Below are 23,928 nucleotides of genomic sequence, written 5' to 3' on the forward strand. Positions count from 1 at the left end.
GAACACCTCCACTCAGTCCACCTAAACCTACCTGATCTCCCGGTTGTTCTGCACTTTAACTCCCCCTCCCATTCCCAATCTGACCTCCTCCATTGTCAGAGTCAGGCCCAGCACAAACTGGAGGAACAGCACCTGATATTTTTCGCTTGGGCAGCTTGCACCCCAGCGGGGTTGTTAGTGAACATTGTTACGAACATCCCAATCTTCGTGAACATTGACTTCTCTAACTTCAAATAATCCTTACAATCCCTCTCTCTTTATCCCCTCCCATTCCCAGTACTCCAGCCAGTCTGACTGTCCTCATTTACATTTTATCTGTTTGCTTCGTTTTCACCTTCTCCGAGCTAACAATAATCTATTCTACATTTCCTTGATCTCCATCCCCCTTGTCTCGTTTTCACACCTTATCTCTGTATCTCCCTCTCCCCTGACATCAGTCGGAAGGGTCTTGACCCGAAACGTCCACCCATTCCTTCTCTCCAGAGATGCTGCCTGTCCCGCTGCGTTACTCCAGCACTTTGTGTCTAGCTTTGATTAAACCAGCATCTGCAGTTCCTTCCTGCAACCCTCTCATTGGGGCTCACACCGCTGCACCAACACTGCCATCCAATGGTAGATGCCCAGTACTGCAAGCAAGCTTGTCTATGTGCAGGAATAGGAATATTAATTGTCACGTGACTAGGCACAGATCCTTTGCTTGCATACCCAATGTGTACAAATACAGCGCTGACAAAGTTACACCCCCAACAATCCCCCCACGCCAGGTCCCCATTGGCCTTTGTTCCACCCACCCCCCACATTGTCCATTGTTCTTCCCCTCCCCCCCTCACGGAGGTCCTCCACGCTCTCGTCAACCGCGTGTCGACCCGCGAGGTTTCGCCGCCGCTGCCCCGAGACTTCACCACCATCGTCATGGGGCTTCACCTTTACACCAAGACCTCACTGCTGTCGACACCCCACCTCACGCCTCCGTGGTGCCAACCCGGGCCCCAGCCTTGACCCGTCAGGAAGCCTGCTGGTCACGCGGCCCCGATAGGAAGCCTGCTGGTCACGCGGCCCCACCTGCTGGTCACGCGGCACCACCTGCTGGTCACACGGCCCCGCCTGCTGGTCACGCGGCCCCACCTGCTGGTCATGCAGCCCCACCTGCTGGTCATGCGGCCCCACCTGCTGGTCACGCGGCACCACCTGCTGGTCACTCGGCCCCACCTGCTGGTCACACGGCCCCACCTACTGGTCACGCGGCCCCACCTGCTGGTCACACGGCCCCACCTACTGGTCATGCGGCCCATTGGGAAGTGTTGGAGTAACTCAGTGGTTCAGGCAGCATCTCTGGAGAAAAGGAATAGGTGACGTTTCGGGTCTGAAAAGAGGTTCTGACCCAGAAAATTACTTATTCCTTTTCTCCACAGATGCTGCCTGACCCACTGAGTTACTCCAGCACTCTGTGTCTATCTTCAGCGAGCTTATCTATTCTTAGTATTCAGAGATACAGCATGGAACAGGCTCTTCGGCCCATTCAGTCCATGACGACCAACAATCTCCCATTCACACTGGTTCTAGTTTATCCCACTTTCCCCATCCACCCTACACACTGGGGCCAATTAATCTGCAAACCTATACGTCTTTGGGATGTGGGAGGAAACCGGAGCACCCAGAGAAAACTCACATGGTCATAGAGAGAACGTGCAAACTCCACACAGACAGCACCCGAGGTCAGGATCAAGCCCGGGTCTGGCGCTGTGAGACAGTGGTTCTACCTGCTGACTGGGAGCTCACACTGCACGTGGCAATGAACTAAATTAAACTAAGTGTAGGCAAACCTTGAGGAGATTCTGCAGTGAAACTTAACTAAACCGGGCTCTGGGACAAAAGCAACATCACAGAGCGATACGCTGCAGATGAACTGGAATTGTCCTTTAGACATCTTCTCAGTTTGTAGTGAAGGGAATATCACACTCCCTCCAGTCCCCGTGCTCTCAATACACAGTGGAAACATAGAAACATAGAAAGTAGGTGCAGGAGGAGGCCATTTGGCCCTTCGAGCCAGCACCGCCATTCAATATGATCATGGCTAATCATCCCAAATCAGTACCCCGTTCCTGCTTTTTCCCCAGATCCCTTGATTCCGTTAGCCCAAAGGGCTAAATCTAACTCTTTCTTGAAAACATCCCGTGAATCGGCCTCCACTGACTTCTATGGCAGAGAATTCCACAGATTCACAACTTTCTGGCTAAAAATGTTTTGTTCTCATCTCAGTCCTAAATGGGCTACCCCTTATTCTTAAGCAACCCCTGGTTCTGGACTCCCCTAACATCTGGAACATTTTTGCATCTAGCCCTTAAGAAATGTATATGTTTTTGTAAGATGCCCTCTCATCTTTCTAAATTCCAGTGAATATAAGCCCAATCGATCCATTCTATCATTATATGTCAGTCCCGCCATCCCAGGAATTAACCTGGTGAACCTACGCTGCACTCCCTCAATAGCAATAATGTCCTTCCTCAAATTAGGAGACTAAAACTGCCCAGATGCGGTCTCACTTGGGCCCTGTACAACTGCAGTAGGACCTCCTTGCTCCTATACACAAATCTTCTTGCAATGAAGGCCAACATGCCATTTGCTTTCTTCACTGCCTGCTGTACCTGCACGCCTACTTTCAGTGACTGATGTACAAGGACACCCAGGTCTCGTTGCACCTCCCCTTTTCCTAATCTGACAACATTCAGATAATAATCTGCCTTCCTGTTCTTGGCACCAAAGTGGATAACCTCACATTTATCCACATTACACTGCATCTGCCATGCATCTGCCCACTCACCCAACCTGTCCAAGTCACCCTGCAGTCTCATAGCATCCTCCTTGCAGCTCGCACTGCCACCCAGCTTTGTGTCATCCGCAAACTTGGGGATGTTACATTGAATTCCTTCGTCTAAATCGTTTTATAAGTATTGTAAATATATATCTAAATGGGAGATACAAATATGATGGAGGGTGGAGATTGGCGGAAGGAGGAGGGACTGTGTCAGGGGTGGGGGAATGGAAAGAAGGATTACAGATTGGAACCAACATGTGGGGGAAAGGGTGCACCAGGCAGGAACATTAAAGGCAGCAAAAGTTTCCGTTGATCCACGGATTTGCTGCAAACCTCTGTTTGGGATGTAAGAACGTAGAGTGTGTGGAGTCAAGGCTCTTACAGCAGCAGAGCTGGCAGATTGCCTGATCTCTTGCCGTACCATCTCCCTCCTCGCTCTCCACTCTTTGACAATGACCTCCACATGCCTCTGACTGAAGCTGCAACTTACAGGTGGGCCAATATATATATAAACAACTGGGGTCCCAGCACCGAGCCTTGCGGCACCCCACTAGTCACTGCCTGCCATTCTGAAAAGGACCCGTTAATTCCTACTCTTTGCTTCCTGGTCTGCCAACCAGTTCTCTATCCATGTCAATACCCAACCCCCAATACCATGTGCTCTAAATTTGCTCACTAATCTCTTGTGTGGGACCTTGTCAAAGGCTTTTTGAAAGTCCAGATACACCACATCCACTGGCTCTCCCTTGTCCATTACACTTGTTACATCCTCAAGAAATTCCAGAAGATTAGTCAAGCAATATTTCCCCTTCATAAATCCATGCTGACTTTGACCAATTCCATCACTGCTATCCAAATGCACTGCTGATACATCTTTAATAATCGACTCAAGCATCTTCCCCACTACCAATGTCAGGCTAACTGGTCTATAATTCCCCATTTTCTCTCTCCCTCCTTTCTTAAAAAGTGAAGTTACATTGGCTACCCTCCAGTCCACAGGAACTGATCCAAAGTCGAGAGAACATTGGAAAATGATCACCAATGCATCCACGATGTCTAGGGCCACCTCTGGGATGCAGACCATCAGGCCCTGAGGATTTATCTGCCTTCAGTCCCAACAGTTCACCGAACACCATTTCCTGACTAATGTGGATTCCCTTCAGTTCCTCCCTCCCACTAGATCCTTGGTCCCCTCATATTTCGGGGAGATTGTGTCTTCCTTAGGAAAGACAGAACCAAAGTACTTGTTTAACGGTCTGCCATTTCCTTGTTTCCCATTATAAATTCACCTGTTTCTGACTGTAAGGGACCTACATTTGTCTTCACTCCAGTATTTTGTGTCTCACCCATTCCTTCTCTACTGAGATGCTGCCTGACCTGCTGAGTTACTCCAGCAGTTTGTGTCCACCTTCAATTTGAACCAGCATCTGCAGTTATTTTCCTACACTTTTCCTCTTCAAATATCTATAGGTTTTTACAGTCATTTTTTATATTCCCCGCAAGCTTTCTTTCTTGCTCTATTTTCCCCTTCTTAATTAACCCCTTTGTCCTCCTCCGCTGCTGAATTCTAAATTGCTCCCAGTCCTCTGGTTTGCTGCTTCCTCTGGTTTGCTGCTTCCTCTGGTTTGCTGCTTCCTCTGGTTTGCTGCTTCCTCTGGTTTGCTGCTTCCTCTGGTTTGCTGCTTCCTCTGGTTTGCTGCTTCCTCTGGCCAATTTGTGTGCCTCTTCCTTAGCTTTAACACTCTCCCTAATTTCCCTCGTTAGCCACGGTTGAGCCGCCTTCCCTGTTTTATTTTTTGAACAATTATTGTAATTCATCCATGTGATCTTTAAATCTTCGCCTTTGCATCTCCACCGTCAACCCTTTAAGTATAAATTGCCAGTCTATCCTAGCCCATTCCCATCTTGTGCCATCAAAGTTTCCTTTCTTTAAGTTCAGGACCCTCGTCTCTGAATTAACCGTGTCACTCTCCATCCTAATGCAGAATTCCACCATATTATGGTCACTGTTGCCCAAGGGGCTTTGCACAACAAGATTGCTAACTAATCCTTCCTCATTCAACAATAGCCAGTCTAGGATGGCCTGTCCTCTAGTTGGTTCCCATGGGGTATACACTTCCTGCTGGTCAGGGTTGTTCCCGGGAGTACAGCGGAGGTGGGGGTGAATGCTGCTGGAGATTGTGTGGTCCAGCATGGCCACTGTGTGGTGGACAGGGGGCAGTCCCATGTCGTCATTGGAGAAGAGGGATGCCCGATGCACACCCTGTACCATCCTCTGTGACACCTTGCCTTGAGTAGTTGGGATGGCACAGTGGCCCAGCGGATAGTGCTGCTGCCTCACAGCACTACAGACCCAAGTACAGCCTCCACCGCAGTTCTGTATGTGCGGAGTTTGCACGTTCCTCCCACAAAGATGTGTGGGTTTGCAGGTTGATTGGCCCTCTGTAAATGGCCCCTAGAGTGTAGGCAACGGATGAGGGAGTGGGATAAATGAAGCTAGTGTGAATGGTAGGCATGGACTCAGTGGGCTGAAGGGCCTTTCAATCAATGGAGTTGGTCTTCAGACTGATTGTGGTGAGGAGGAAGAACATTGGATGAGAGATGGGGGCGGGACAATGCCTGGCAGACTGAAGAAGGGTCCCAACCCGAAGCGTCACCCATTCCTGCTCTCCAGAGATACTGCCTGACCCGCTGAGTTACTCCAGCACACTGTGTCTTTCCCTGCTAAGTGATAGGTGGATACAGGCAAGGTGTAAAAGCTTGATACGGGTTGTAATAATGGTTAGTTCTCAAAACTACTGATTTTCCATTGAAGCATGCCAGGGCCATGGTAGCAGAGACTGCCTGGCCCAGCATGGTTCACATTTCCACACAGTCCCCAATGACCTGTACAGGCCTGGCACTGACCATCGCCGCGGCAATAGACTCGCACGGCATGTCCATGTCGGCATGCCACGGCACAGTCATCACGGCACGGTGACCACGGCACGGTGACCACAGCACGGTCACCACGGCACGGTCACCACGGCACGGTGACCACGGCACGGTGACCACGGCACGGTGACCACGGCACGGTGACCACAGCACGGTCACCACGGCACGGTGACCAGGGCAGAGAGCCCCCCAGTGGGGGTCCCTCTACGCAGGGATTCTGCCCCTCTCCATCTGGGGTGGGGGGTACTGCACCGGGGAGTCCCCTGCAACCTGTTCCTCTCGCGGTTCACAGACTCGCCAGCCGCCTGCCACTTTTGCGGGCTGGACGAATCTGTGTACCACGTGTACATGGAGTGTGTGAGGTTGCAGCCCCTGTTCCAATATCTAAAGGGACTGCACCTTGCCTTCTGGCTGCACTTCTCACCCCCACCCTCATCTTTGGACACCCTGTGCGTAGAGGAGAGGGTGGGGCTGAAGATGTCCTGGGCCTGGCGGAGCTGGCCATCCACGAGGGTTACCTCCACACCCGGGCACCCTGGGGGATTTCCGGGACCTCAGTAAGATGGGGCAATGTGGATTTGGGAACATTTGTTTTGCTTGTAATGTGGTGGTGGCTTTATATTGTTTTGTGTTGCACAAAGCATTTTTGTAAATAATCGATTTAAATTATTTTTGGTTAAAAACAAACAGTGGTGCTGGCACAGTGACCATGGCTGTCACGGTGCCCACAGTGACCATGGCTGTCACGGTGCCCACGGTTGGCACGGTAACCATGGCTGTCACGGTGCCCACAGTGACCATGGCTGTCACGGTGCCCACGGTTGGCACAGTGACCATGGCTGTCACGGTGCCCACAGTGACCATGGCTGTCACGGTGCCCACGGTGACCAGGGTTGGTACGGTAACCATGGCTGTCACGGTGCCCACAGTGACCATGGTTGTCACAGTGCCCACAGTGACCAGGGTTGGCACGGTGACCATGGGTTGTCATGGTGCCCACAGTGACCATGGTTGTCACGGTGCCCACAGTAACCAAGGTTGGCACAGTGCCCATGGTGTCCAGGGTTGGCACGGTAACCATGGCTGTCACGGTGCCCACGGTAACCATGGTTGTTACAGTGCCTACAGTGCCCATGGCTGTCACGGTGCCCACCGTAACCATGGCTGTCACAGTGCCCATGGTGTCCAGGGTTGGCACAGTGCCCACGGTAACCATGGCTGTCACGGTGCCCACGGTGCCCATGGTTGTCACGGCGCCCACAGTGCCCACGGTGTCCAGGGTTGGCACGGTAACCATGGCTGTCACGGTGCCCTCGGTAACCATGGCTGTCACGGTGCCCACAGTGCCCATGGCTGTCACGGCACCCACAGTGCCCACGGTTGTCACGGTGGCACCACCACCGCGGGATGTGTAACCTGTCACAGACCAGGGCTCTGCTCTGCGGCCACTAACCAACTGTTGCCGGTCTTTCCCCAGATGGCAGGCCTGGAGCGCGGTGAGAATCTGGCGTACGACACCACCGCCCGGCACCCGATGGACAGCCGCACAGTGATGCCACACCACCGTATGCCCGTCATTGGCCACGCACAGCTGGCCGCTCAGATGGGCATGAACCTGGGGCGTGGTGGCATGCATGCTCACGGCTCACCCTCGCCACCCGGCAGCAAGTCTGCCACACCATCACCCTCCAGCTCGGCGCACGAAGAGGAAGCTGATGCCCTTGCCAAGGTACCGCTCACCCCAACCCCGTCCGCCCATCCCATCCCATTCCCCCCATCCCCTCCCCTCCCCTCCCCTTCCCAGCACCCTCCCCCCCAGCACCCTCCCCTCCCCTCCCCTTCCCAGCACCCTCCCCTCCCCTCCCCTTCCCAGCACCCTCCCCCCAGCACCCTCCCCTCCCCTTCCCAGCACCCTCCCCTCCCCTTCCCAGCACCCTCCCCTCCCCTCCCCTTCCCAGCACCCTCCCCTCCCAGCACCCTCCCCTCCCAGCACCCTCCCATCCCCTCCCCTCCCCCCGCCAGCACCCTCCCCTTCCCAGCACCCTCCCCTCCCAGCACCCTCCCGTCCCCTCCCCCCGCCAGCACCCTCTCCCCCAGCACCCTCCCGTCGCCTCCCCTCCCCCCGCCAGCACCCTCCCCTCCCCAGCACCAAACCAGAGCACCCGGAGGAACCCACAGTGCGAAGGTGCAAACTCCACACAGACAGCACCGAGGTGAGGATCGAACCCGGGTCCCAGGCGCTGTGAAGCCGTGCCCCCCCTAATTTACTGTTCTGTGCGAGGTGACTTTGAACAAGGTGACAGACTGCAAGATCCACCCTCATGTAGAATCTGTACTTGCTGTGGTGGCCTGGCACCCCTCCCCCCTGTACCCCTGTACCCTGTACCCCTCCACCCTGTAACCCCTCCACCCCTGTACCCCTGTACCCTGTACCCCTCCACCCTGTAACCCCTCCACCCCTCCCCCCTGTACCCCTCCCCCCTGTAACCCCTCCACCCCTGTACCCCTGTACCCTGTACCCCTCCACCCCTCCCCCTGTACCCCTCCCCCCTGTACCCCTCCCCCCTGTACCCTGTAACCCTCCACCCTGTAACCCCTCCCCCCTGTACCCTGTAACCTCTCCACCATGTAACCCCTCCCCCCTGTACCCCTCCCCTGTACCCTTCCCCCCTGTAACCCTGTAACCCCTCCCCCCTGTACCCTGTAACCCCTCCACCATGTAACCCCTCCCCCTGTACCCCTCCCCCTGTACCCCTCCACCCTGTACCCCTGTATCCCTGTACCCCTCCACCCTGTACACCTGTACCCCTCCACCCTGTACCCCTGTACCCCTCCACCCTGTACCCCTCCACCCTGTACCCCTCCACCCTGTACCCCTGTACCCCTCCACCCTGTACCCCTGTATCCCTGTACCCCTCCACCTGTACCCCTGTACCCTGTACCCTCCACCCTGTACCCCTCCACCCTGTACCCCTCCACCCTGTACCCCTGTACCCCTCCACCCTGTACCCCTGTACCCCTGTACCCCTCCACCCTGTACCCCTCCACCCTGTACCCCTCCACCCTGTACCCCTCCACCCTGTACCCCTGTATCCCTGTACCCTCCACCCTGTACCCCTCCACCCTGTGCCCCTCCACCCTGTACCCCTGTATCCCTGTACCCCTCCACCCTGTACCCCTCCACCCTGTACCCCTGTACCCCTCCACCCTGTACCCCTCCACCCTGTACCTCTGTACCCTGTACCCCTCCACCCTGTACCCCTGTACCCCTGTACCCCTGTACCCCTCCACCCTGTACCCCTGTACCCCTGTACCCTGTACCCCTCCACCCTGTACCCCTGTACCCCTCCACCCTGTACCCCTGTACCCCTCCACCCTGTACCCCTGTACCCCTCCACCCTGTACCCCTCCACCCTGTACCCCTGTACCCTGTGCCCCTCCACCCTGTACCCCTCCACCCTGTACCCCTGTACCCCTCCACCCTGTACCCTGTACCCCTCCACCCTGTACCCCTGTATCCCTGTACCCCTCCACCCTGTACCCCTCCACCCTGTACCCCTGTATCCCTGTACCCCTCCACCCTGTACCCCTCCACCCTGTACCCCTGTACCCCTCCACCCTGTACCCCTCCACCCTGTACCCCTGTATCCCTGTACCCCTCCACCCTGTACCCCTCCACCCTGTACCCCTGTATCCCTGTACCCCTCCACCCTGTACCCCTCCACCCTGTACCCCTGTACCCCTCCACCCTGTACCCCTCCACCCTGTACCCCTGTATCCCTGTACCCCTCCACCCTGTACCCCTCCACCCTGTACCCCTCCACCCTGTACCCCTGTATCCCTGTACCCCTCCACCCTGTACCCCTGTACCCCTCCACCCTGTACCCCTGTACCCTGTACCCTCCACCCTGTACCCCTCCATCCTGTGCCCCTCCACCCTGTACCCCTGTACCCCTGTATCCCTGTACCCCTCCACCCTGTACCCCTCCACCCTGTACCCCTCCACCCTGTACCCCTGTACCCCTCCACCCTGTACCCCTCCACCCTGTACCCCTGTACCCCTCCACCCTGTACCCCTCCACCCTGTACCCCTGTACCCCTCCACCCTGTACCCCTGTACCCCTGTACCCCTCCACCCTGTACCCCTGTACCCCTGTACCCCTCCACCCTGTACCCCTGTACCCCTCCACCCTGTACCCCTGTACCCCTCCACCCTGTACCCCTCCACCCTGTACCCCTCCACCCTGTACCCTGTACCTCTCCACCCTGTACCCCTCCACCCTGTACCCTGTACCCCTCCACCCTGTACCCCTGTATCCCTCCACCCTGTACCCTGTACCCCTCCACCCTGTACCCTGTACCCCTCCACCCTGTACCCTGTACCCCTCCACCCTGTACCCCTCCACCCTGTACCCCTCCACCCTGTACCCCTCCACCCTGTACCCCTGTATCCCTGTACCCCTCCACCCTGTACCCTGTACCCCTCCACCCTGTACCCCTCCACCCTGTACCCCTCCACCCTGTACCCTGTACCCCTCCACCCTGTACCCCTGTATCCCTGTACCCCTCCACCCTGTACCCTGTACCTCTCCACCCTGTACCCCTCCACCCTGTACCCTGTACCCCTCCACCCTGTACCCCTGTATCCCTGTACCCCTCCACCCTGTACCCTGTACCCCTCCACTCTGTACCCTGTACCCCTCCACCCTGTACCCCTGTATCCCTGTACCCCTCCACCCTGTACCCCTCCACCCTGTACCCCTGTATCCCTGTACCCCTCCACCCTGTACCCCTCTACCCTGTACCCCTCCACCCTGTACCCCTGTACCCTGTACCCCTCCACCCTGTACCCCTGTACCCTGTACCCCTCCACCCTGTACCCTGTACCCCTGTACCCTGTACCCCTCCACCCTGTACCCTGTACCCCTCCACCCTGTACCCCTGTACCCTGTACCCCTCCACCCTGTACCCCTGTACCCCTGTACCCCTCCACCCTGTACCCCTGTACCCTGTACCTCTCCACTGTGTAGCTCCAGGGCACCCACCCACCCAGCCACCACGGTGAGAGATAGTCCTGGGCGAGTAGACACAAAATGCTGGAGTAACTCAGCGGGACAGGCAGCATCTCTGGAGAGAAGGAATGGGTGATGTTTCGGGTCGAGACCCTTCTTCAGACTGGTTAGGGATAAGGGAAACGAGAGATATAGACGATGATGTAGAGAGATAAAGAACAATGAAAGAAAGATATGCAAAAACATAACGATGATTAAGGAAACAGGCCATTGTTAGCTGTCTGTGGGGTGAAAACGAGAAGCTAGTGCGATTTGTGTGGGGGAGGGATAGAGAGAGAGAGGGAGTGCCGGGGCTACCTGAAGTGAGAGAAATCAATATTCATACCACTGGGCAGTAAACTGCCCAAGTGAAATATGAGATGCTGTTCCTCCAATTTGCGTTTAGCCTCACTCTGACAATAGAGGAGACCGAGGACAGAAAGGTCAATGTGGGAATGGGAAGGAGAATGAAAGTGTCCAGCAACCGGGAGATCAGGTAGGTTCAGGCGGATTGAGCGAAGGTGTTCAGCGAAACGATCACCCAGCCTACTTTTGGTCTTGCCGATGTATAAAAGTCCACATCTTGAACAACGGATACAATAGATGAGGTTGGAGGAGGTGCAAGTGAACCTCTGCCTAACCTGAAAGGACTGTCGGGGTCCCTGAGAGTTGAGGGAGGAGGTATAGGGACAGGTGTTGCATCTTCTGCAGTTGCAGGGGAAGGTACCTGGGGAGGGGGTGGTTTGGATGGTGAGGGATGAATTAACCAGGGAGTTGCGGAGGGAACGGTCTCTGCAGAAAGTATAAAGGGGTGGAGATGGGAAGATGTGGCTCGTGTGTCTGGGGAGAGTCCCAGGGAGAGACTGCCCTACTGGCTCCCACAATGAAACATTAACCTCCTGTGCTGTTGGAAACAAACATGGTGCAGAAAAGAACAGTCTTTACATTTCCTTGGACATTGCTATTTCTTTACTAGTTGTAAATGCAGGTGACGTGTGTTGACAAACATTCACCTGCCCCAGAGCAAAGAGGCTTTCTGTAGAAATGAACTGCAGATGCTGGTTGATGCACAAAAGGACACAAAGTGCTGGAGTAACTGAGCAGTTCAGGCAGCGTCTCTGGAGAACATGGACCAGTGATGTTGGAAAAAAAACTGCAGAAGCTGGTTTAAATGGAAGGTAGACACAAAATGCTGGAGTAACTCAGCAGGTCAGACAGCATCTCAGGAGAGAAGGAATGGGTGACGTTGCGACCTGAAATGTCACCAGAGATGCTGCCTGAGTGAGTGAGTGAGTGAGTGACTCCAGCATTTTGTGTCGACCATGGACCGGTGATGTTTTGGATTGAGAGCCTTCTTCAAACTTCTTCAATCTGATTCTTCAATCCAAGTTCTCCAGAGATGTTGCTCGAGCCACTAAGTTTAGTTTAGTTTAGAGATACAGTGCAGAAACAGGCCCTTCGGCCCATCAGGCACATTACTGCCCTGCAGTTACTCCAGCACTTTGGGTCCTTTGGTATATTTTCTTTTGAATTATTTGTAATGTTGGTGCAGGGTTGGCTGGGAGTGTGGACTGGTGGAGGGGGGTGAAGGATAGATGTATAGAATCATCGCATCACAGTGGGTGTCATAGAGACACACGGCATGGAGAGAGGCCTTTCAGCCCGACATCCAGGCCAAGGTCCCATCTGACCTATTCCACCCACCCACATTTGGTCCATGTCCCTCTAAACCTTTCTTATCCATGTTCCTGTCCAAGTGTCTTTGAAATGTTGTGATAGTCCCTGCCTCAACCACCTCCTCTGGCAGCTCGTTCCATATACCCACCACCCTCTGTGTGGAAATGTTGCCCCGCAGGTTCCTATTAAATTCCCCCCCCCTCATCTAAACCTGTGTCCTCAGGCTCTTGACTGCCCTACCCTGGGTAGAAGACTGGTTCACCCTGGTGTGTGTGGATTAGGCTCATTAGGATGTGGCTGGTGTGCTGGGTGTGTGATTCACAGCTGGGTCTGACCGGGTGGGAGGGCAGCAGTGGGGTGAGCCGCTGAGCTGTGCCCGGGGTGGGCAGTGGGTATGGGTGTGGTCAGTGGGTGACTGGATGTGGAGTAGGTGGAGTCCATGGGCTGTACATGGGCGAGGAGGTGCAGTGGCGGGACAGAGAGGGGCAGAAGTGGTCATTGGCCAGAAGTGGGCATTGGGCAGAGGTGAGCGTTGGCATAAGGTGGGTTTTGGGACCGAGGTGGGTGTTGGGAGAGAGGTGGACATTGGGCCGAGGTTGGCATTGGGCGGAGGTGGACATTGGGCAGTGGTGGGCATTGGGCGGAGGTGGACATTGGGCAGTGGACATTGGACATTGGGCAGTGGTCATTGGGCAGTTGTGGGCATTGGGCAGTGGTGGGCATTGGGCAGTGGTGGGCATTGGGCAGAGGTGGACATTGGGCAGTGGTGGGCATTGGGCAGAGGTGGGCATTGGGCAGTGGACATTGGGCAGTGGACATTGGGCAGTGGACATTGGGCAGTGGTCATTGGGCAGTGGACATTGGGCAGAGGTGGACATTGGGCAGTGGACATTGGGCAGTGGACATTGGGCAGTGGACATTGGGCAGTGGACATTGGGCAGAGGTGGGCATTGGGCAGAGGTGGGCATTGGGCAGTGGACATTGGGCATTGGGCAGTGGACATTGGGCAGTGGTCATTGGGCAGAGGTGGGCATTGGGCAGAGGTGGGCATTGGGCAGTGGTCATTGGGCAGTGGTCATTGGGCAGTGGTGGGCATTGGGCAGTGGTGGGCATTGGGCAGAGGTGGGCATTGGGCATAGATGGTGCAGGAGGGTGGCTGAGCCTCCAGCAGTCGGTGCCCTTTGTGAGGAGAGGGTGGAGCGCCACGTCCAGGGAGGGTGGCATGTTGCTGTGCTCAATGTCCGCTTTGCCTTACAGATGAGCGGGGACAAGAGAGGGGGTGTGGACGTGGGCAAGAAGACCAAGGCCCAGAAGAAGAAGAAGAAGGACCCGAACGAGCCGCAGAAGCCGGTGTCGGCGTATGCCCTCTTCTTCCGCGACACCCAGGCTGCCATCAAGGGGCAGAACCCCAGCGCCACCTTCGGCGACGTCTCCAAGATTGTGGCATCCATGTGGGATGGGCTGGGCGAGGAGCAGAAACAGGTGGGTGGGGGAGGGGCAGGTGGGGGGGGGGGGAGGGGCAGACACAGGTGGGGGGGGAGGGGCAGACATAGGTGGGGGAGGGGCAGACACAGGTGGGTGGGGCAGACACAGGTGGGGGGGAGGGGCAGACACACGTGGGTGGAGGAGGGGGAGGGGCAGACACAGGTGGGTGGGGAGGGGGGAGAGGCGGACACAGGTGGGTGAGGGGGGAGGGGCAGACACAGGTGGGGGAGGGGCAGACACAGGTGAGGGGGAGGGGCAGACACACGTGGGTGGAGGAGGGGGGAGGGGCAGACACAGGTGGGTGGGGAGGGGGGAGGGGCAGACACAAGTGGGGAGAGATGGGAGGGGCAGACACAGGTGGGGGAGGGGCAGACTCAGGTGGGTGGGGAGGGGGAGGGGCAGACACAGGTGGGTGGGGGACGGAGGGTTGGAGGGTGGACACACACACACACATATACACACACACACACACACACACACACATATTCACACAGACACGCACACAGACATATACACCCCCCACCCCTCACCCCACCCGTCAACCCCCACCCCTCACCCCCACCCCTCACCCCCAACCCCCAGTCCTCACCCTCACCCCTCACCCCTGCAGGGCGGAGTGTGAACTCTGGCCCATGGCCATTAACTGAGGCTCGGTGGCTCATGGGTAGAGTTGCTGCCTCACAGCGCAAGAGACCGGGGTTCCATCCTCACCTTGCTGCTGTCTGTGTGGAGTTTGTACGCTTTCCCTATGACTGTGTGGGTTTGTAGTTTCATTGGCCCACTGTAAACTGTCCCCAGTGTGCAGGGAGTGGATGAGAAAACAGGATGACAGAACTTGTGTGAACGGGTGATTGATGGCCAGCGTGAACTCGATGGGCCAAAGGGCCTGTTTGTGTTCTGTAACTGTAAACAAAACTGAGTCAACTAGATTATCCCCTGAAACCCTGGTAACCCATATAAACATTATTCCGAATAAATATATATATAAAACACAAAACTGTGCAAAAATTCTTCCCACCTTCATAATGTCAGTGTATTTAATGGTGCCAAACTTAAGAGTGTTCACACCGATCTTTAAACAAAGCACCCTGCTATGGGAAAAATGTTGTCAAGCTGGAAAGAGTGCAGAGAAGATTTACGAGGATGTTGTCAGGACTAGATGGCCTCACCTACAGGGGGAGGTTGAATAGGTGGTGCAGCGGTAGAGTTGCTGCCTTACAGCGAATGCAGCGCCGGAGACCCAGGTTGGATCCTGACCACGGGTGCCGTCTGTACGGAGTTTGTACGATCTCCCCGTGACCTGCTTGGGTTTTCTCCGAGATCTTCAGTTTTCTCCCACAAAGACATACAGGTTTGGTTTGTAGGTTAATTGGCTTGGTAAACGTTTTAAAAAATGTCTCTAGTGGGTGTATGTGCGGGAATCGCTGGTCAGCACGGACCCGGTGGGCCGAAGGGCCTGTTTCCATGCTGTATCTCTAAACTAAAGGATAGGATTTAATTCCTTGAAGCGCAGGAGGATGATGTGTGATATTATGGAGGAGTACAAAATCATGAGGGGAATAGATTGGGTGAATGCCGAATCTTTTACCCACCTTTGTTTGTTATTGTCATGTGTACCGAGGTACAGTGAAAAGATTTTGTTGCGTGCCTTCTAGTCAAAGAAAAGATTACACATGACAACAAACAAGCTGTCCACAGTACACAGATAAAGGATAAACGGTACGACTTTTAGTGCAAGATAAAGTCCCTTCACTGAGGTGGATGGAGCTGATGAAGTAGAACAGGGGAATTGAGAACCACAGGACATGGGTGTACGGTGAGGGGCGAAAGATTTACTAGGGACCTGAGGGGTACATTTTTTCACTCACGGTGTATGGAACGAGCTGCTGGAGGAGGTAGTTGAGACAAGTACTATAACCACATTTAAAAGACATTTGTACAGGTACATAGATAGGACAGGTTTAGTGGGATATGGGTCAAACGCGGGCAGGTGGGACTAGTGTAGATGGGGCACAGAGTCAGAGGGTGATACAGTGTGGAAACAGGCCCACACCGGCCAACAATGTCCCAGCAACACTAGTCCCACCTGCCTGTGCTTGGCCCATATCCCTCCAAACCTGTCCTATCCATGTACCTGTATAACTGTTTCTCAAACGTTGGGATAGTCTCAGCCTCAACTACCTCCTCTGGCAGCTTGTTCCATACACCAACCACCCTTTGTGTGAAAAAGTTACCCCTCGGATTCCTATTAAATCTTTTCCCCTTCACCTTGAACCTACGTCCTCGATTCCCCTACTCTGGGCAAGAGACTCTGTGCATCTACCCGATCTATTCCTCTCATGATGTTGTCCACCTCTATAAGGTCACCCCTCATCCTCCTGCGCTCCATGGAATAGAGACCCAGCCTACTCAACCTCTCCCTGCAGCTCACACCCTCTAGTCCTGGCAACATCCTCATAATCTCTTCTGAACCCTTTCAAGCTTGACAATATCTTTCCTATAACATGGTGCCCAGAACTGAACACAATATTCCAAATGCGGTCTCACCAACGTCTTATACAACTGCAACATGACCTCCCAACTTCTATACTCAATGCTCTGACTGATGAAGGCCAAAGATCCAAAAGCATTTTTGACCACCTTATCTACCTGCGACTCGACCTTCAAGGAACCATGCACCTGTACTCCTAGATCCCTCTGCTCTACAACACTACCCAGAGGCCTACCATTCACTGTGTAGGTCCTGCCCTTGTTCGACGTCCCAAAATGCAACACCTCACACTTCTCTGTATTAAATTCCATCAACCATTCCTCTGCCCACCTGGGATCCAGATCCTGCTGCAATCGTTCACAACCATTTTCACTATCTGCAAAACCACCCACTTTTGTATCATCAGCAAACTTGCAAATCTTGCCCTGTATGTTCTCATCCAAATCATTGATGTAGATGACAAACAGTAATGGGCCCAGCACCGAACCCTGAGGCACACCACTCATCACAGGCCTCCAGTCCGAAAAGCAACCTTCCACTATCACCCTCTGTTTCCTTCCATGGAGCCAATTTGCTATCCATTCCGCTATCTCTCCTTGGATCCCATGTGATCTAACCTTCCAGAGCAGCCTACCATGTGGAACCTTGTCGAATGCCTTGCTGAAATCCATTTACATTTCTACAGCTCGGCCCTCATCAACCTTTTTGGTCATGTCTTCAAACAAATCAATCAGATTTGTGAGACACGACCTCCCACGTACAAAACCATGCTGACTATCCCTAATCAGCCCTTGCCCATCCAAATGCCTGTATAACCTATCCCTCAGAATACTCTTTAGTAACTTTCCAACTACAGATGTTAAGCTAGTTTCCAGCATTTCCCTGCAGTCCTTCTTGAATAGAGCACATTTGCCACCCTCCAGTCTTCCGGCACCTCTCCTGTATTTAAAGACGACTCACAAATTTCAACCAGGGCTCCCAGATTTTCCTCTCTGGTTTCCCACAATGTCCTCGGATATATCTGATCATCTGGAGATTTGTCGACCTTCATACATGATAGTACCTTCAGTACTTCGACCATAACACTGACTGCTCTCAACACACTTCCATTGACTGCCCCAAGTTCCTCCATCCTACTGTCTTTCTCCTCAGTAAATACACAAGAGAAATACTCATTGAGGCATGTTGTTGAGTATGGGTGGGTTGGGCTGAAGGGCCTGTTTCCATGCTGTGTGACTCTGACACTCAGGGCAGTGTGTTGGCAGTGTGTTGGCAGTGATACCCACATCACAGTGTGAGGTGCCTTGCCCCTCGGCTAGGGCTGCCCCAATCACGGTGATGAATGCTGGACCATCGCGTTGAGGTGTGAGCTCTGGCCAGATGTGCGGATGTGGACGTCAGGCTTGGATTTGTCCTGGGCTGACCTGCAGATTAACTGGTGGACGTTGCAATCCGTGGTTGTCAGCAGACCCATTCTCTTATTCAATGAGTCAATGATACCTTATTACATGCACGTAGGTGCAGTGACATGCTTTGTTTTTGCATACAACCTGGTAAACATACACAGCAGACCTCACCTGGGCAGTACACGCACCTGGGCAGTACACTCACATGGGCAGTGCACTCACCTGGGCAGTGCACTCACCTGGGCAGTGCACTCACCTGGGCAGTGCACTCACCTGGGCAGTGCACTCACCTGGGCAGTGCACTCACCTTGGCAGTCCACTCACCTGGGCAGTGCACTCACCTGGGCAGTGCACTCACCTGGGCAGTGCACTCACCTGGGCAGTGCACTCACCTTGGCAGTCCACTCACCTGGGCAGTGCACTCACCTGGGCAGTGCACTCACCTGGGCAGTGCACTCACCAGGGCAGTACACTCACCTGGGCAGTACACTCACCTGGGCACTACACTCTTTAAGGTCCCACATAGGAGATTAGTGGGCAAAATTAGAGCACATGGTATTGGGGGTAGGGTACTGACATGGATAGAAAATTGGTTGGCAGACAGGAAACAAAGAGTAGGGATTAACGGGTCCCTTTCAGAATGGCAGGCAGTGACTAGTGGGGTACCGCAAGGCTCGGTGCTGGGACCGCAGCTATTTACAATATACATTAATGACTTAGATGAAGGGATTAAAAGTAACATTAGCAAATTTGCAGATGACACAAAGCTGGATGGCAGTGTGAACTGTGAGGAGGATGCTATGAGGATGCAGGGTGACTTGGACAGGTTGTGTGAGTGGGCGGATGCATGGCAGATGCAGTATAATGTGGATAAATGTGAGGTTGTCCACTTTGGTGGTAAGAACAGGAAGGCAGATTATTATCTAAATGGTGTCAAGTTAGGAAATGGGGACGTACAACGAGATCTGGGTGTCCTTGTTCATCAGTCACTGAAAGGAAGCATGCAGGTACAGCAGGCATGTTAATGGCATGTTGGCCTTCGTGACAAGAGGAGTTGAGTATAGGAGCAAAGAGGTCGTTCTGCAGTTATACAGGGCCCTAGTGAGACCGCACCTGGAGGAAGGACATTCTTGCTATTGAGGGCGTGCAGCGTAGGTTCACAAGATTAATTCCCAGAATGGCGGGACTGTCGTATGTTGAAAGACTGGAGCGACTAGGCTTGTATACACTGGAATTTAGAAGGATGAGAGGAGATCTTATGAAACATATAAGATTATTAAGGGATTGGACACGCTAGAGGCAGGAAACATGTTGCCCATGTTGGGGGAGTCCAGAACCAGAGGCCACAGTTTAAAGAATAAGGGGTAGGCCATTTAGAACGGAGATGATTAAAAAAAAAATCGGTCTGAGAGTTGTAAATCTGTGGAATTCTCTGCATCAGAAAGCAGTGGAGGCCAATTCTCTGGATGCTTTCAAGAGAGAGCTCTTAAGGATAGCGGAGTCAGGGGGTATGGGGAGAAGGCAGAACGGGGTACTGATTGTGGATGATCAGCCATGATCACATTGAATGGCGGTACTGGCTCGAAGGGCCAATGGTCTACTCCTGCACCTATTGTTTATTGTCACTCACCTGGGCAGTGCACTCACCTGGGCAGTGCACTCACCTGGGCAGTCCACTCACCTGGGCAGTCTACGGAGTGATAGATCGAGTCGCCATATTTCTGGCACGAACAAAGTTGCAAATATTCTGAGTACAGTCTCTTCCTGCGGCGGTCCCAGAACCCGCCCCCTCCCCCCCGCGCCCCCCCCCCCTCCGCCGTGTCCCTCCCACCCGCCCCCCCCACGCCCCCCCCTCCACCGTGCCCCTCCACCCGCCCCCCCCCCCGCGCCGCGCCCCCCCCCTCCGCCGTGCCCCTCCACCCGCCCCCCCCCCCGCGCCTCCCCCTCTGCCGTGCCCCTCCACCCGGCCCCCCGCGCCCCCCCCGCGCCCCCCCCCTCCGCCGTGCCCCTCCACCCGGCCCCCCCCGCGCCCCCCCCCTCCGCCGTGCCCCTCCACCCGGCCCCCCCCCGCGCCCCCCCCCTCCGCCGTGCCCCTCCACCCGGCCCCGCGCCCCCCCCCTCCGCCGTGCCCCTCCACCCGGCCACCCCCCCGCGCCCCCCCCCTCCGCTGTGCCCCTCCACCCGGCCACCCCCCCCCCCGCGCCCCCCCCTCCGCCGTGCCCCTCCCACCTGCCCCCCACCCTCTCTCTCTGCTGCATGTTTGTCTGCTATGTGTGGCGGCAGGAGTGTTGGGCATGGATGCTGGGCCCTGGGTAACGTCCCCAGTGCTGGCCATGTGCAGGGCACCAACCCTAGTCTCCCGGGCCTGTTTGCCATCCTGTATTTGCCCCCGTTGCAGGGTACTTACCCAGCCCCGGGCACCTGTCCAGACTGGCCTCGTTGTCCAGGCCGGGCGGCTGAGGGAGGCGGAGGAACCTGGGCCATGTTGAGATGGTGCAGAGTGGCACCAGTGTTGAGTTAGCTCCCATCGCCCAGCCTCCCTCCCTACATACCCCGGTACTCTGGGCAGACTCCCCCATGCCCTGCCCTGCTGTACTCTGCCCTCTGCCCTGCCCTGCCCACCCTGCCCTGCCCTCACCCTGCCCACACCCTGCCCTGCCCACACCCTGCCCTGCCCACACCCTGCCACACCCTGCCCTGCCCACACCTGCCCACACCCTGCCCTGCCCTGCCCTGCCCACACCCTGCACTGCCCACACCCTGCACTGCCCACACCCTGCCCTGCCCACACCCTGCCCTGCCCACACCCTGCCCACACCCTGCACTGCCCACACCCTGCCCTGCCCTCACCCTGCCCTGCCCACACCCTGCCCTGCCCACACCCTGCCCACCACCCTGCCCTGCCCTCCTCACCCTGCCCTGCCCACACCCTGCCCTGCCCTCACCCTGCCCACACCCTGCCCTGCCCTCACCCTGCCCTGCCCACACCCTGCCCACACCCTGCCCTGCCCTGCCCTGCCCCACACCCTGCACTGCCCACACCCTGCACTGCCCACACCCTGCCCTGCCCACACCCTGCCCTGCCCACACCCTGCCCACACCCTGCCCTGCCCACACCCTGCCCACACCCTGCCCACACCCTGCACTGCCCACACCCTGCCCTGCCCTCACCCTGCCCTGCCCACACCCTGCCCTGCCCACACCCTGCCCACACCCTGCCCTGCCCACACCCTGCCCACACCCTGCCCTGCCCTCACCCTGCCTCCACACCCTGCCCTGCCCTCACCCTGCCCTGCCCACACCCTGCCCACACCTGCCCTGCCCACACCCTGCCCTGCCCACACCCTGCCACACCCTGCCCTGCCACACCCTGCCACACCCTGCCCTGCCCACACCCTGCCCACACCCTGCCCTGCCCTCACCCTGCCCTGCCCACACCCTGCCCTGCCCACACCTGCCCACACCCTGCCCTGCCCACACCTGCCCACACCCTGCCCTGCCCACACCCTGCCCACACCCTGCCCTGCCCACACCCTGCCACACCCTGCACTGCCCACACCCTGCCCACGCCCACACCCTGCCCACACCCTGCACTGCCCACACCCTGCACTGCCACACCCTGCCCACGCCCACACCCTGCCCACACCCTGCACTGCCCACACCCTGCCCTGCCCACACCCTGCCCACGCCCACACCCTGCCCTGCCCTGCACTGCCCACACCCTGCCCACGCCCACACCCTGCCCACGCCCACACCCTGCCCTGCCCTGCACTGCCCACACCCTGCCCACGCTCCACACCCTGCCCACACCCTGCACTGCCACACCCTGCACTGCCCACACCCTGCCCACACCCTGCCCTGCCCACACCCTGCCCACACCCTACCCTGCCCACACCCTGCCCTGCCCTGCCCACACCCTGCCCACACCCTGCCCTGCCCTGCCCACACCCTGCCCACACCCTGCCCTGCCCTGCCCACACCCTGCCCAACCACCCTGCCCTGCCCACACCCTGCCCACACCCTGCCCTGCCCCACCCCTGCCCTGCCCACACCCTGCCCACACCCTGCCCTGCCCACACCCTGCCCCACACCCTGCCCTGCGCTGCCCACCCCCTGCCCTGCCCACACACTGCCCACCCCTGCCCCTGCCCACCCCTGCCCACACCCTGCCCACACCCTGCCCTGCCCACCCCTGCCCTGCCCTGCCCACACCCTGCCCTGCCCACACCCTGCCCTGCCCTGCCCTGCCCACACCCTGCCCTGCCCTGCCCTGCCCTGCCCACACCCTGCCCTGCCCACACCCTGCCCTGCCACACCCTGCCCTGCCCACACCCTGCCCTGCCCTGCCCACACCCTGCCCTGCCCACACCCTGTCCTGCCCTGCCCACACCCTGCCCTGCCCACACCCTGCCCTGCCCTGCCCTGCCCTGCCCACACCCTGCCCTGCCCACACCCTGCCCTGCCCACACCCTGCCCTGCCCACACCCTGCCCTGCCCACACCCTGCCCTGCCCTGCCCTGCCCTGCCCACACCCTGCCCACACCCTGCCCTGCCCTGCCCTGCCCTGCCCTGCCCACACCCTGCCCACACCCTGCCTGCCCTGCCCTGCCCTGCCCACACCCTGCCCACACCCTGCCCTGCCCACACCCTGCCCACACCCTGCCCTGCCCTGCCCTGCCTGCCCACACCCTGCCCACACCCTGCCCTGCCCTGCCCTGCCCTGCCCACACCCTGCCCACACCCTGCCCTGCCCACCACCTGCCCTGCCCACACCCTGCCCTGCCCTGCCCATGCCCTGCCCACACCCTGCCCTGCCCTGCCCACACCTGCCCACACCCTGCCCTGCCCACACCCTGCCCTGCCCTGCCCTGCCCTGCCCTGCCCTGCCCACACCCTGCCCACACCCTGCCCTGCCCTGCCCTGCCCACACCCTGCCCTGCCCTGCCCTGCCCTGCCCACACTACCCTGCCCTGCCCTGCCCTGCCCACACCCTGCCTGCCCTGCCCTGCCCTGCCCACACCTGCCCACACCCTGCCCTGCCCACACCCTGCCCTGCCCTGCCCTGCCCTGCCCACACCCTGCCTGCCCACACCCTGCCCTGCCCTGCCCACACCCTGCCCTGCCCTGCCCTGCCACAACCCTGCCCTGCCCTGCCTTGCCCACACCCTGCCCTGCCCACACCCTGCCCTGCCCACACCCTGCCCTGCCCACACCCTGCCCTGCCCACACCCTGCCCTGCCCACACCCCTGCCCTGCCCTGCCCTGCCCTGCCCTGCCCTGCCCTGCCCTGCCCTGCCCTGCCCCACCTGCCCTGCCCTGCCTGCCCACACCTGCCCTGCCCTGCCCTGCCCACACCTGCCCTGCCCTGCCCTGCCCACACCCTACCCTGCCCTGCCCTGCCCACACCTGCCTGCCCTGCCCTGCCCACACCCTGCCCTGCCCTGCCACACCCTTGCCCTGCCCACACCCTGCCCTGCCCACCACCCTGCCCTGCCCACACCCTGCCCTGCCCTGCCCTGCCCCACACCCTGCCCTGCCCTGCCCTGCCCACACCCTGCCTGCCCACACCCTGCCCTGCCCTGCCCTGCCACACCTGCCCTACCCTGCCTGCCCTGCCCACACCCTGCCCTGCCCTGCCCTGCCCTCACCCCTGCCCACACCCTGCCCTGCCCTGCCCACACCCTGCCCTGCCCACATCCCTGCCCTGCCCTGCCCTGCCCTGCCCACACCCTGCCCTGCCCACACCCTGCCACACCCTGCCCTGCCCTGCCCTGCCCTGCCCTGCCCTGCCCTGCCCTGCCCACACCCTGCCCTGCCCACACCCTGCCCTGCCCCCACACCCTGCCCTGCCCACACCCTGCCCACACCCTGCCCTGCCCTGCCCCTGCCCTGCCCTGCCACACCCTGCCCTGCCCACACCCTGCCCTGCCCTGCCCACACCCTGCCCACACCCTGCCCTGCCCTGCCCTGCCCTGCTCTGCCGAGCCGAGTTAATGCGCTCCGTTGCCTAGTGACTGTCCATGCTCAGTAATACGGGATTAGCAATTGTGCTGTCCTTCGCCTGCCTCA

At 57.9% G+C, this 23,928-nt stretch overlaps 1 protein-coding gene across 1 annotated transcript; it reads left to right on the top strand.

Moving 5' to 3' along the window:
• Positions 1-5,489: 5,489 nt before the first annotated feature.
• On the top strand, positions 5,490-20,319 carry LOC144604317 (TOX high mobility group box family member 2-like). Its single transcript, XM_078418552.1, has 6 exons — positions 5,490-5,550; positions 7,227-7,478; positions 13,735-13,959; positions 17,773-17,967; positions 18,124-18,343; positions 20,258-20,319. The coding sequence occupies exons 2-6, from the start codon at positions 7,227-7,229 to the stop codon at positions 20,317-20,319; spliced, it is 954 nt and encodes a 317-aa protein (XP_078274678.1). The 5' UTR covers positions 5,490-5,550.
• The last annotated feature ends 3,609 nt before the right edge of the window (positions 20,320-23,928 follow it).

The sequence above is a fragment of the Rhinoraja longicauda genome, chromosome 22, assembly GCF_053455715.1.
Source record: "Rhinoraja longicauda isolate Sanriku21f chromosome 22, sRhiLon1.1, whole genome shotgun sequence".
In the NCBI taxonomy this organism is placed as follows: Eukaryota; Metazoa; Chordata; class Chondrichthyes; order Rajiformes; family Arhynchobatidae; genus Rhinoraja; species Rhinoraja longicauda.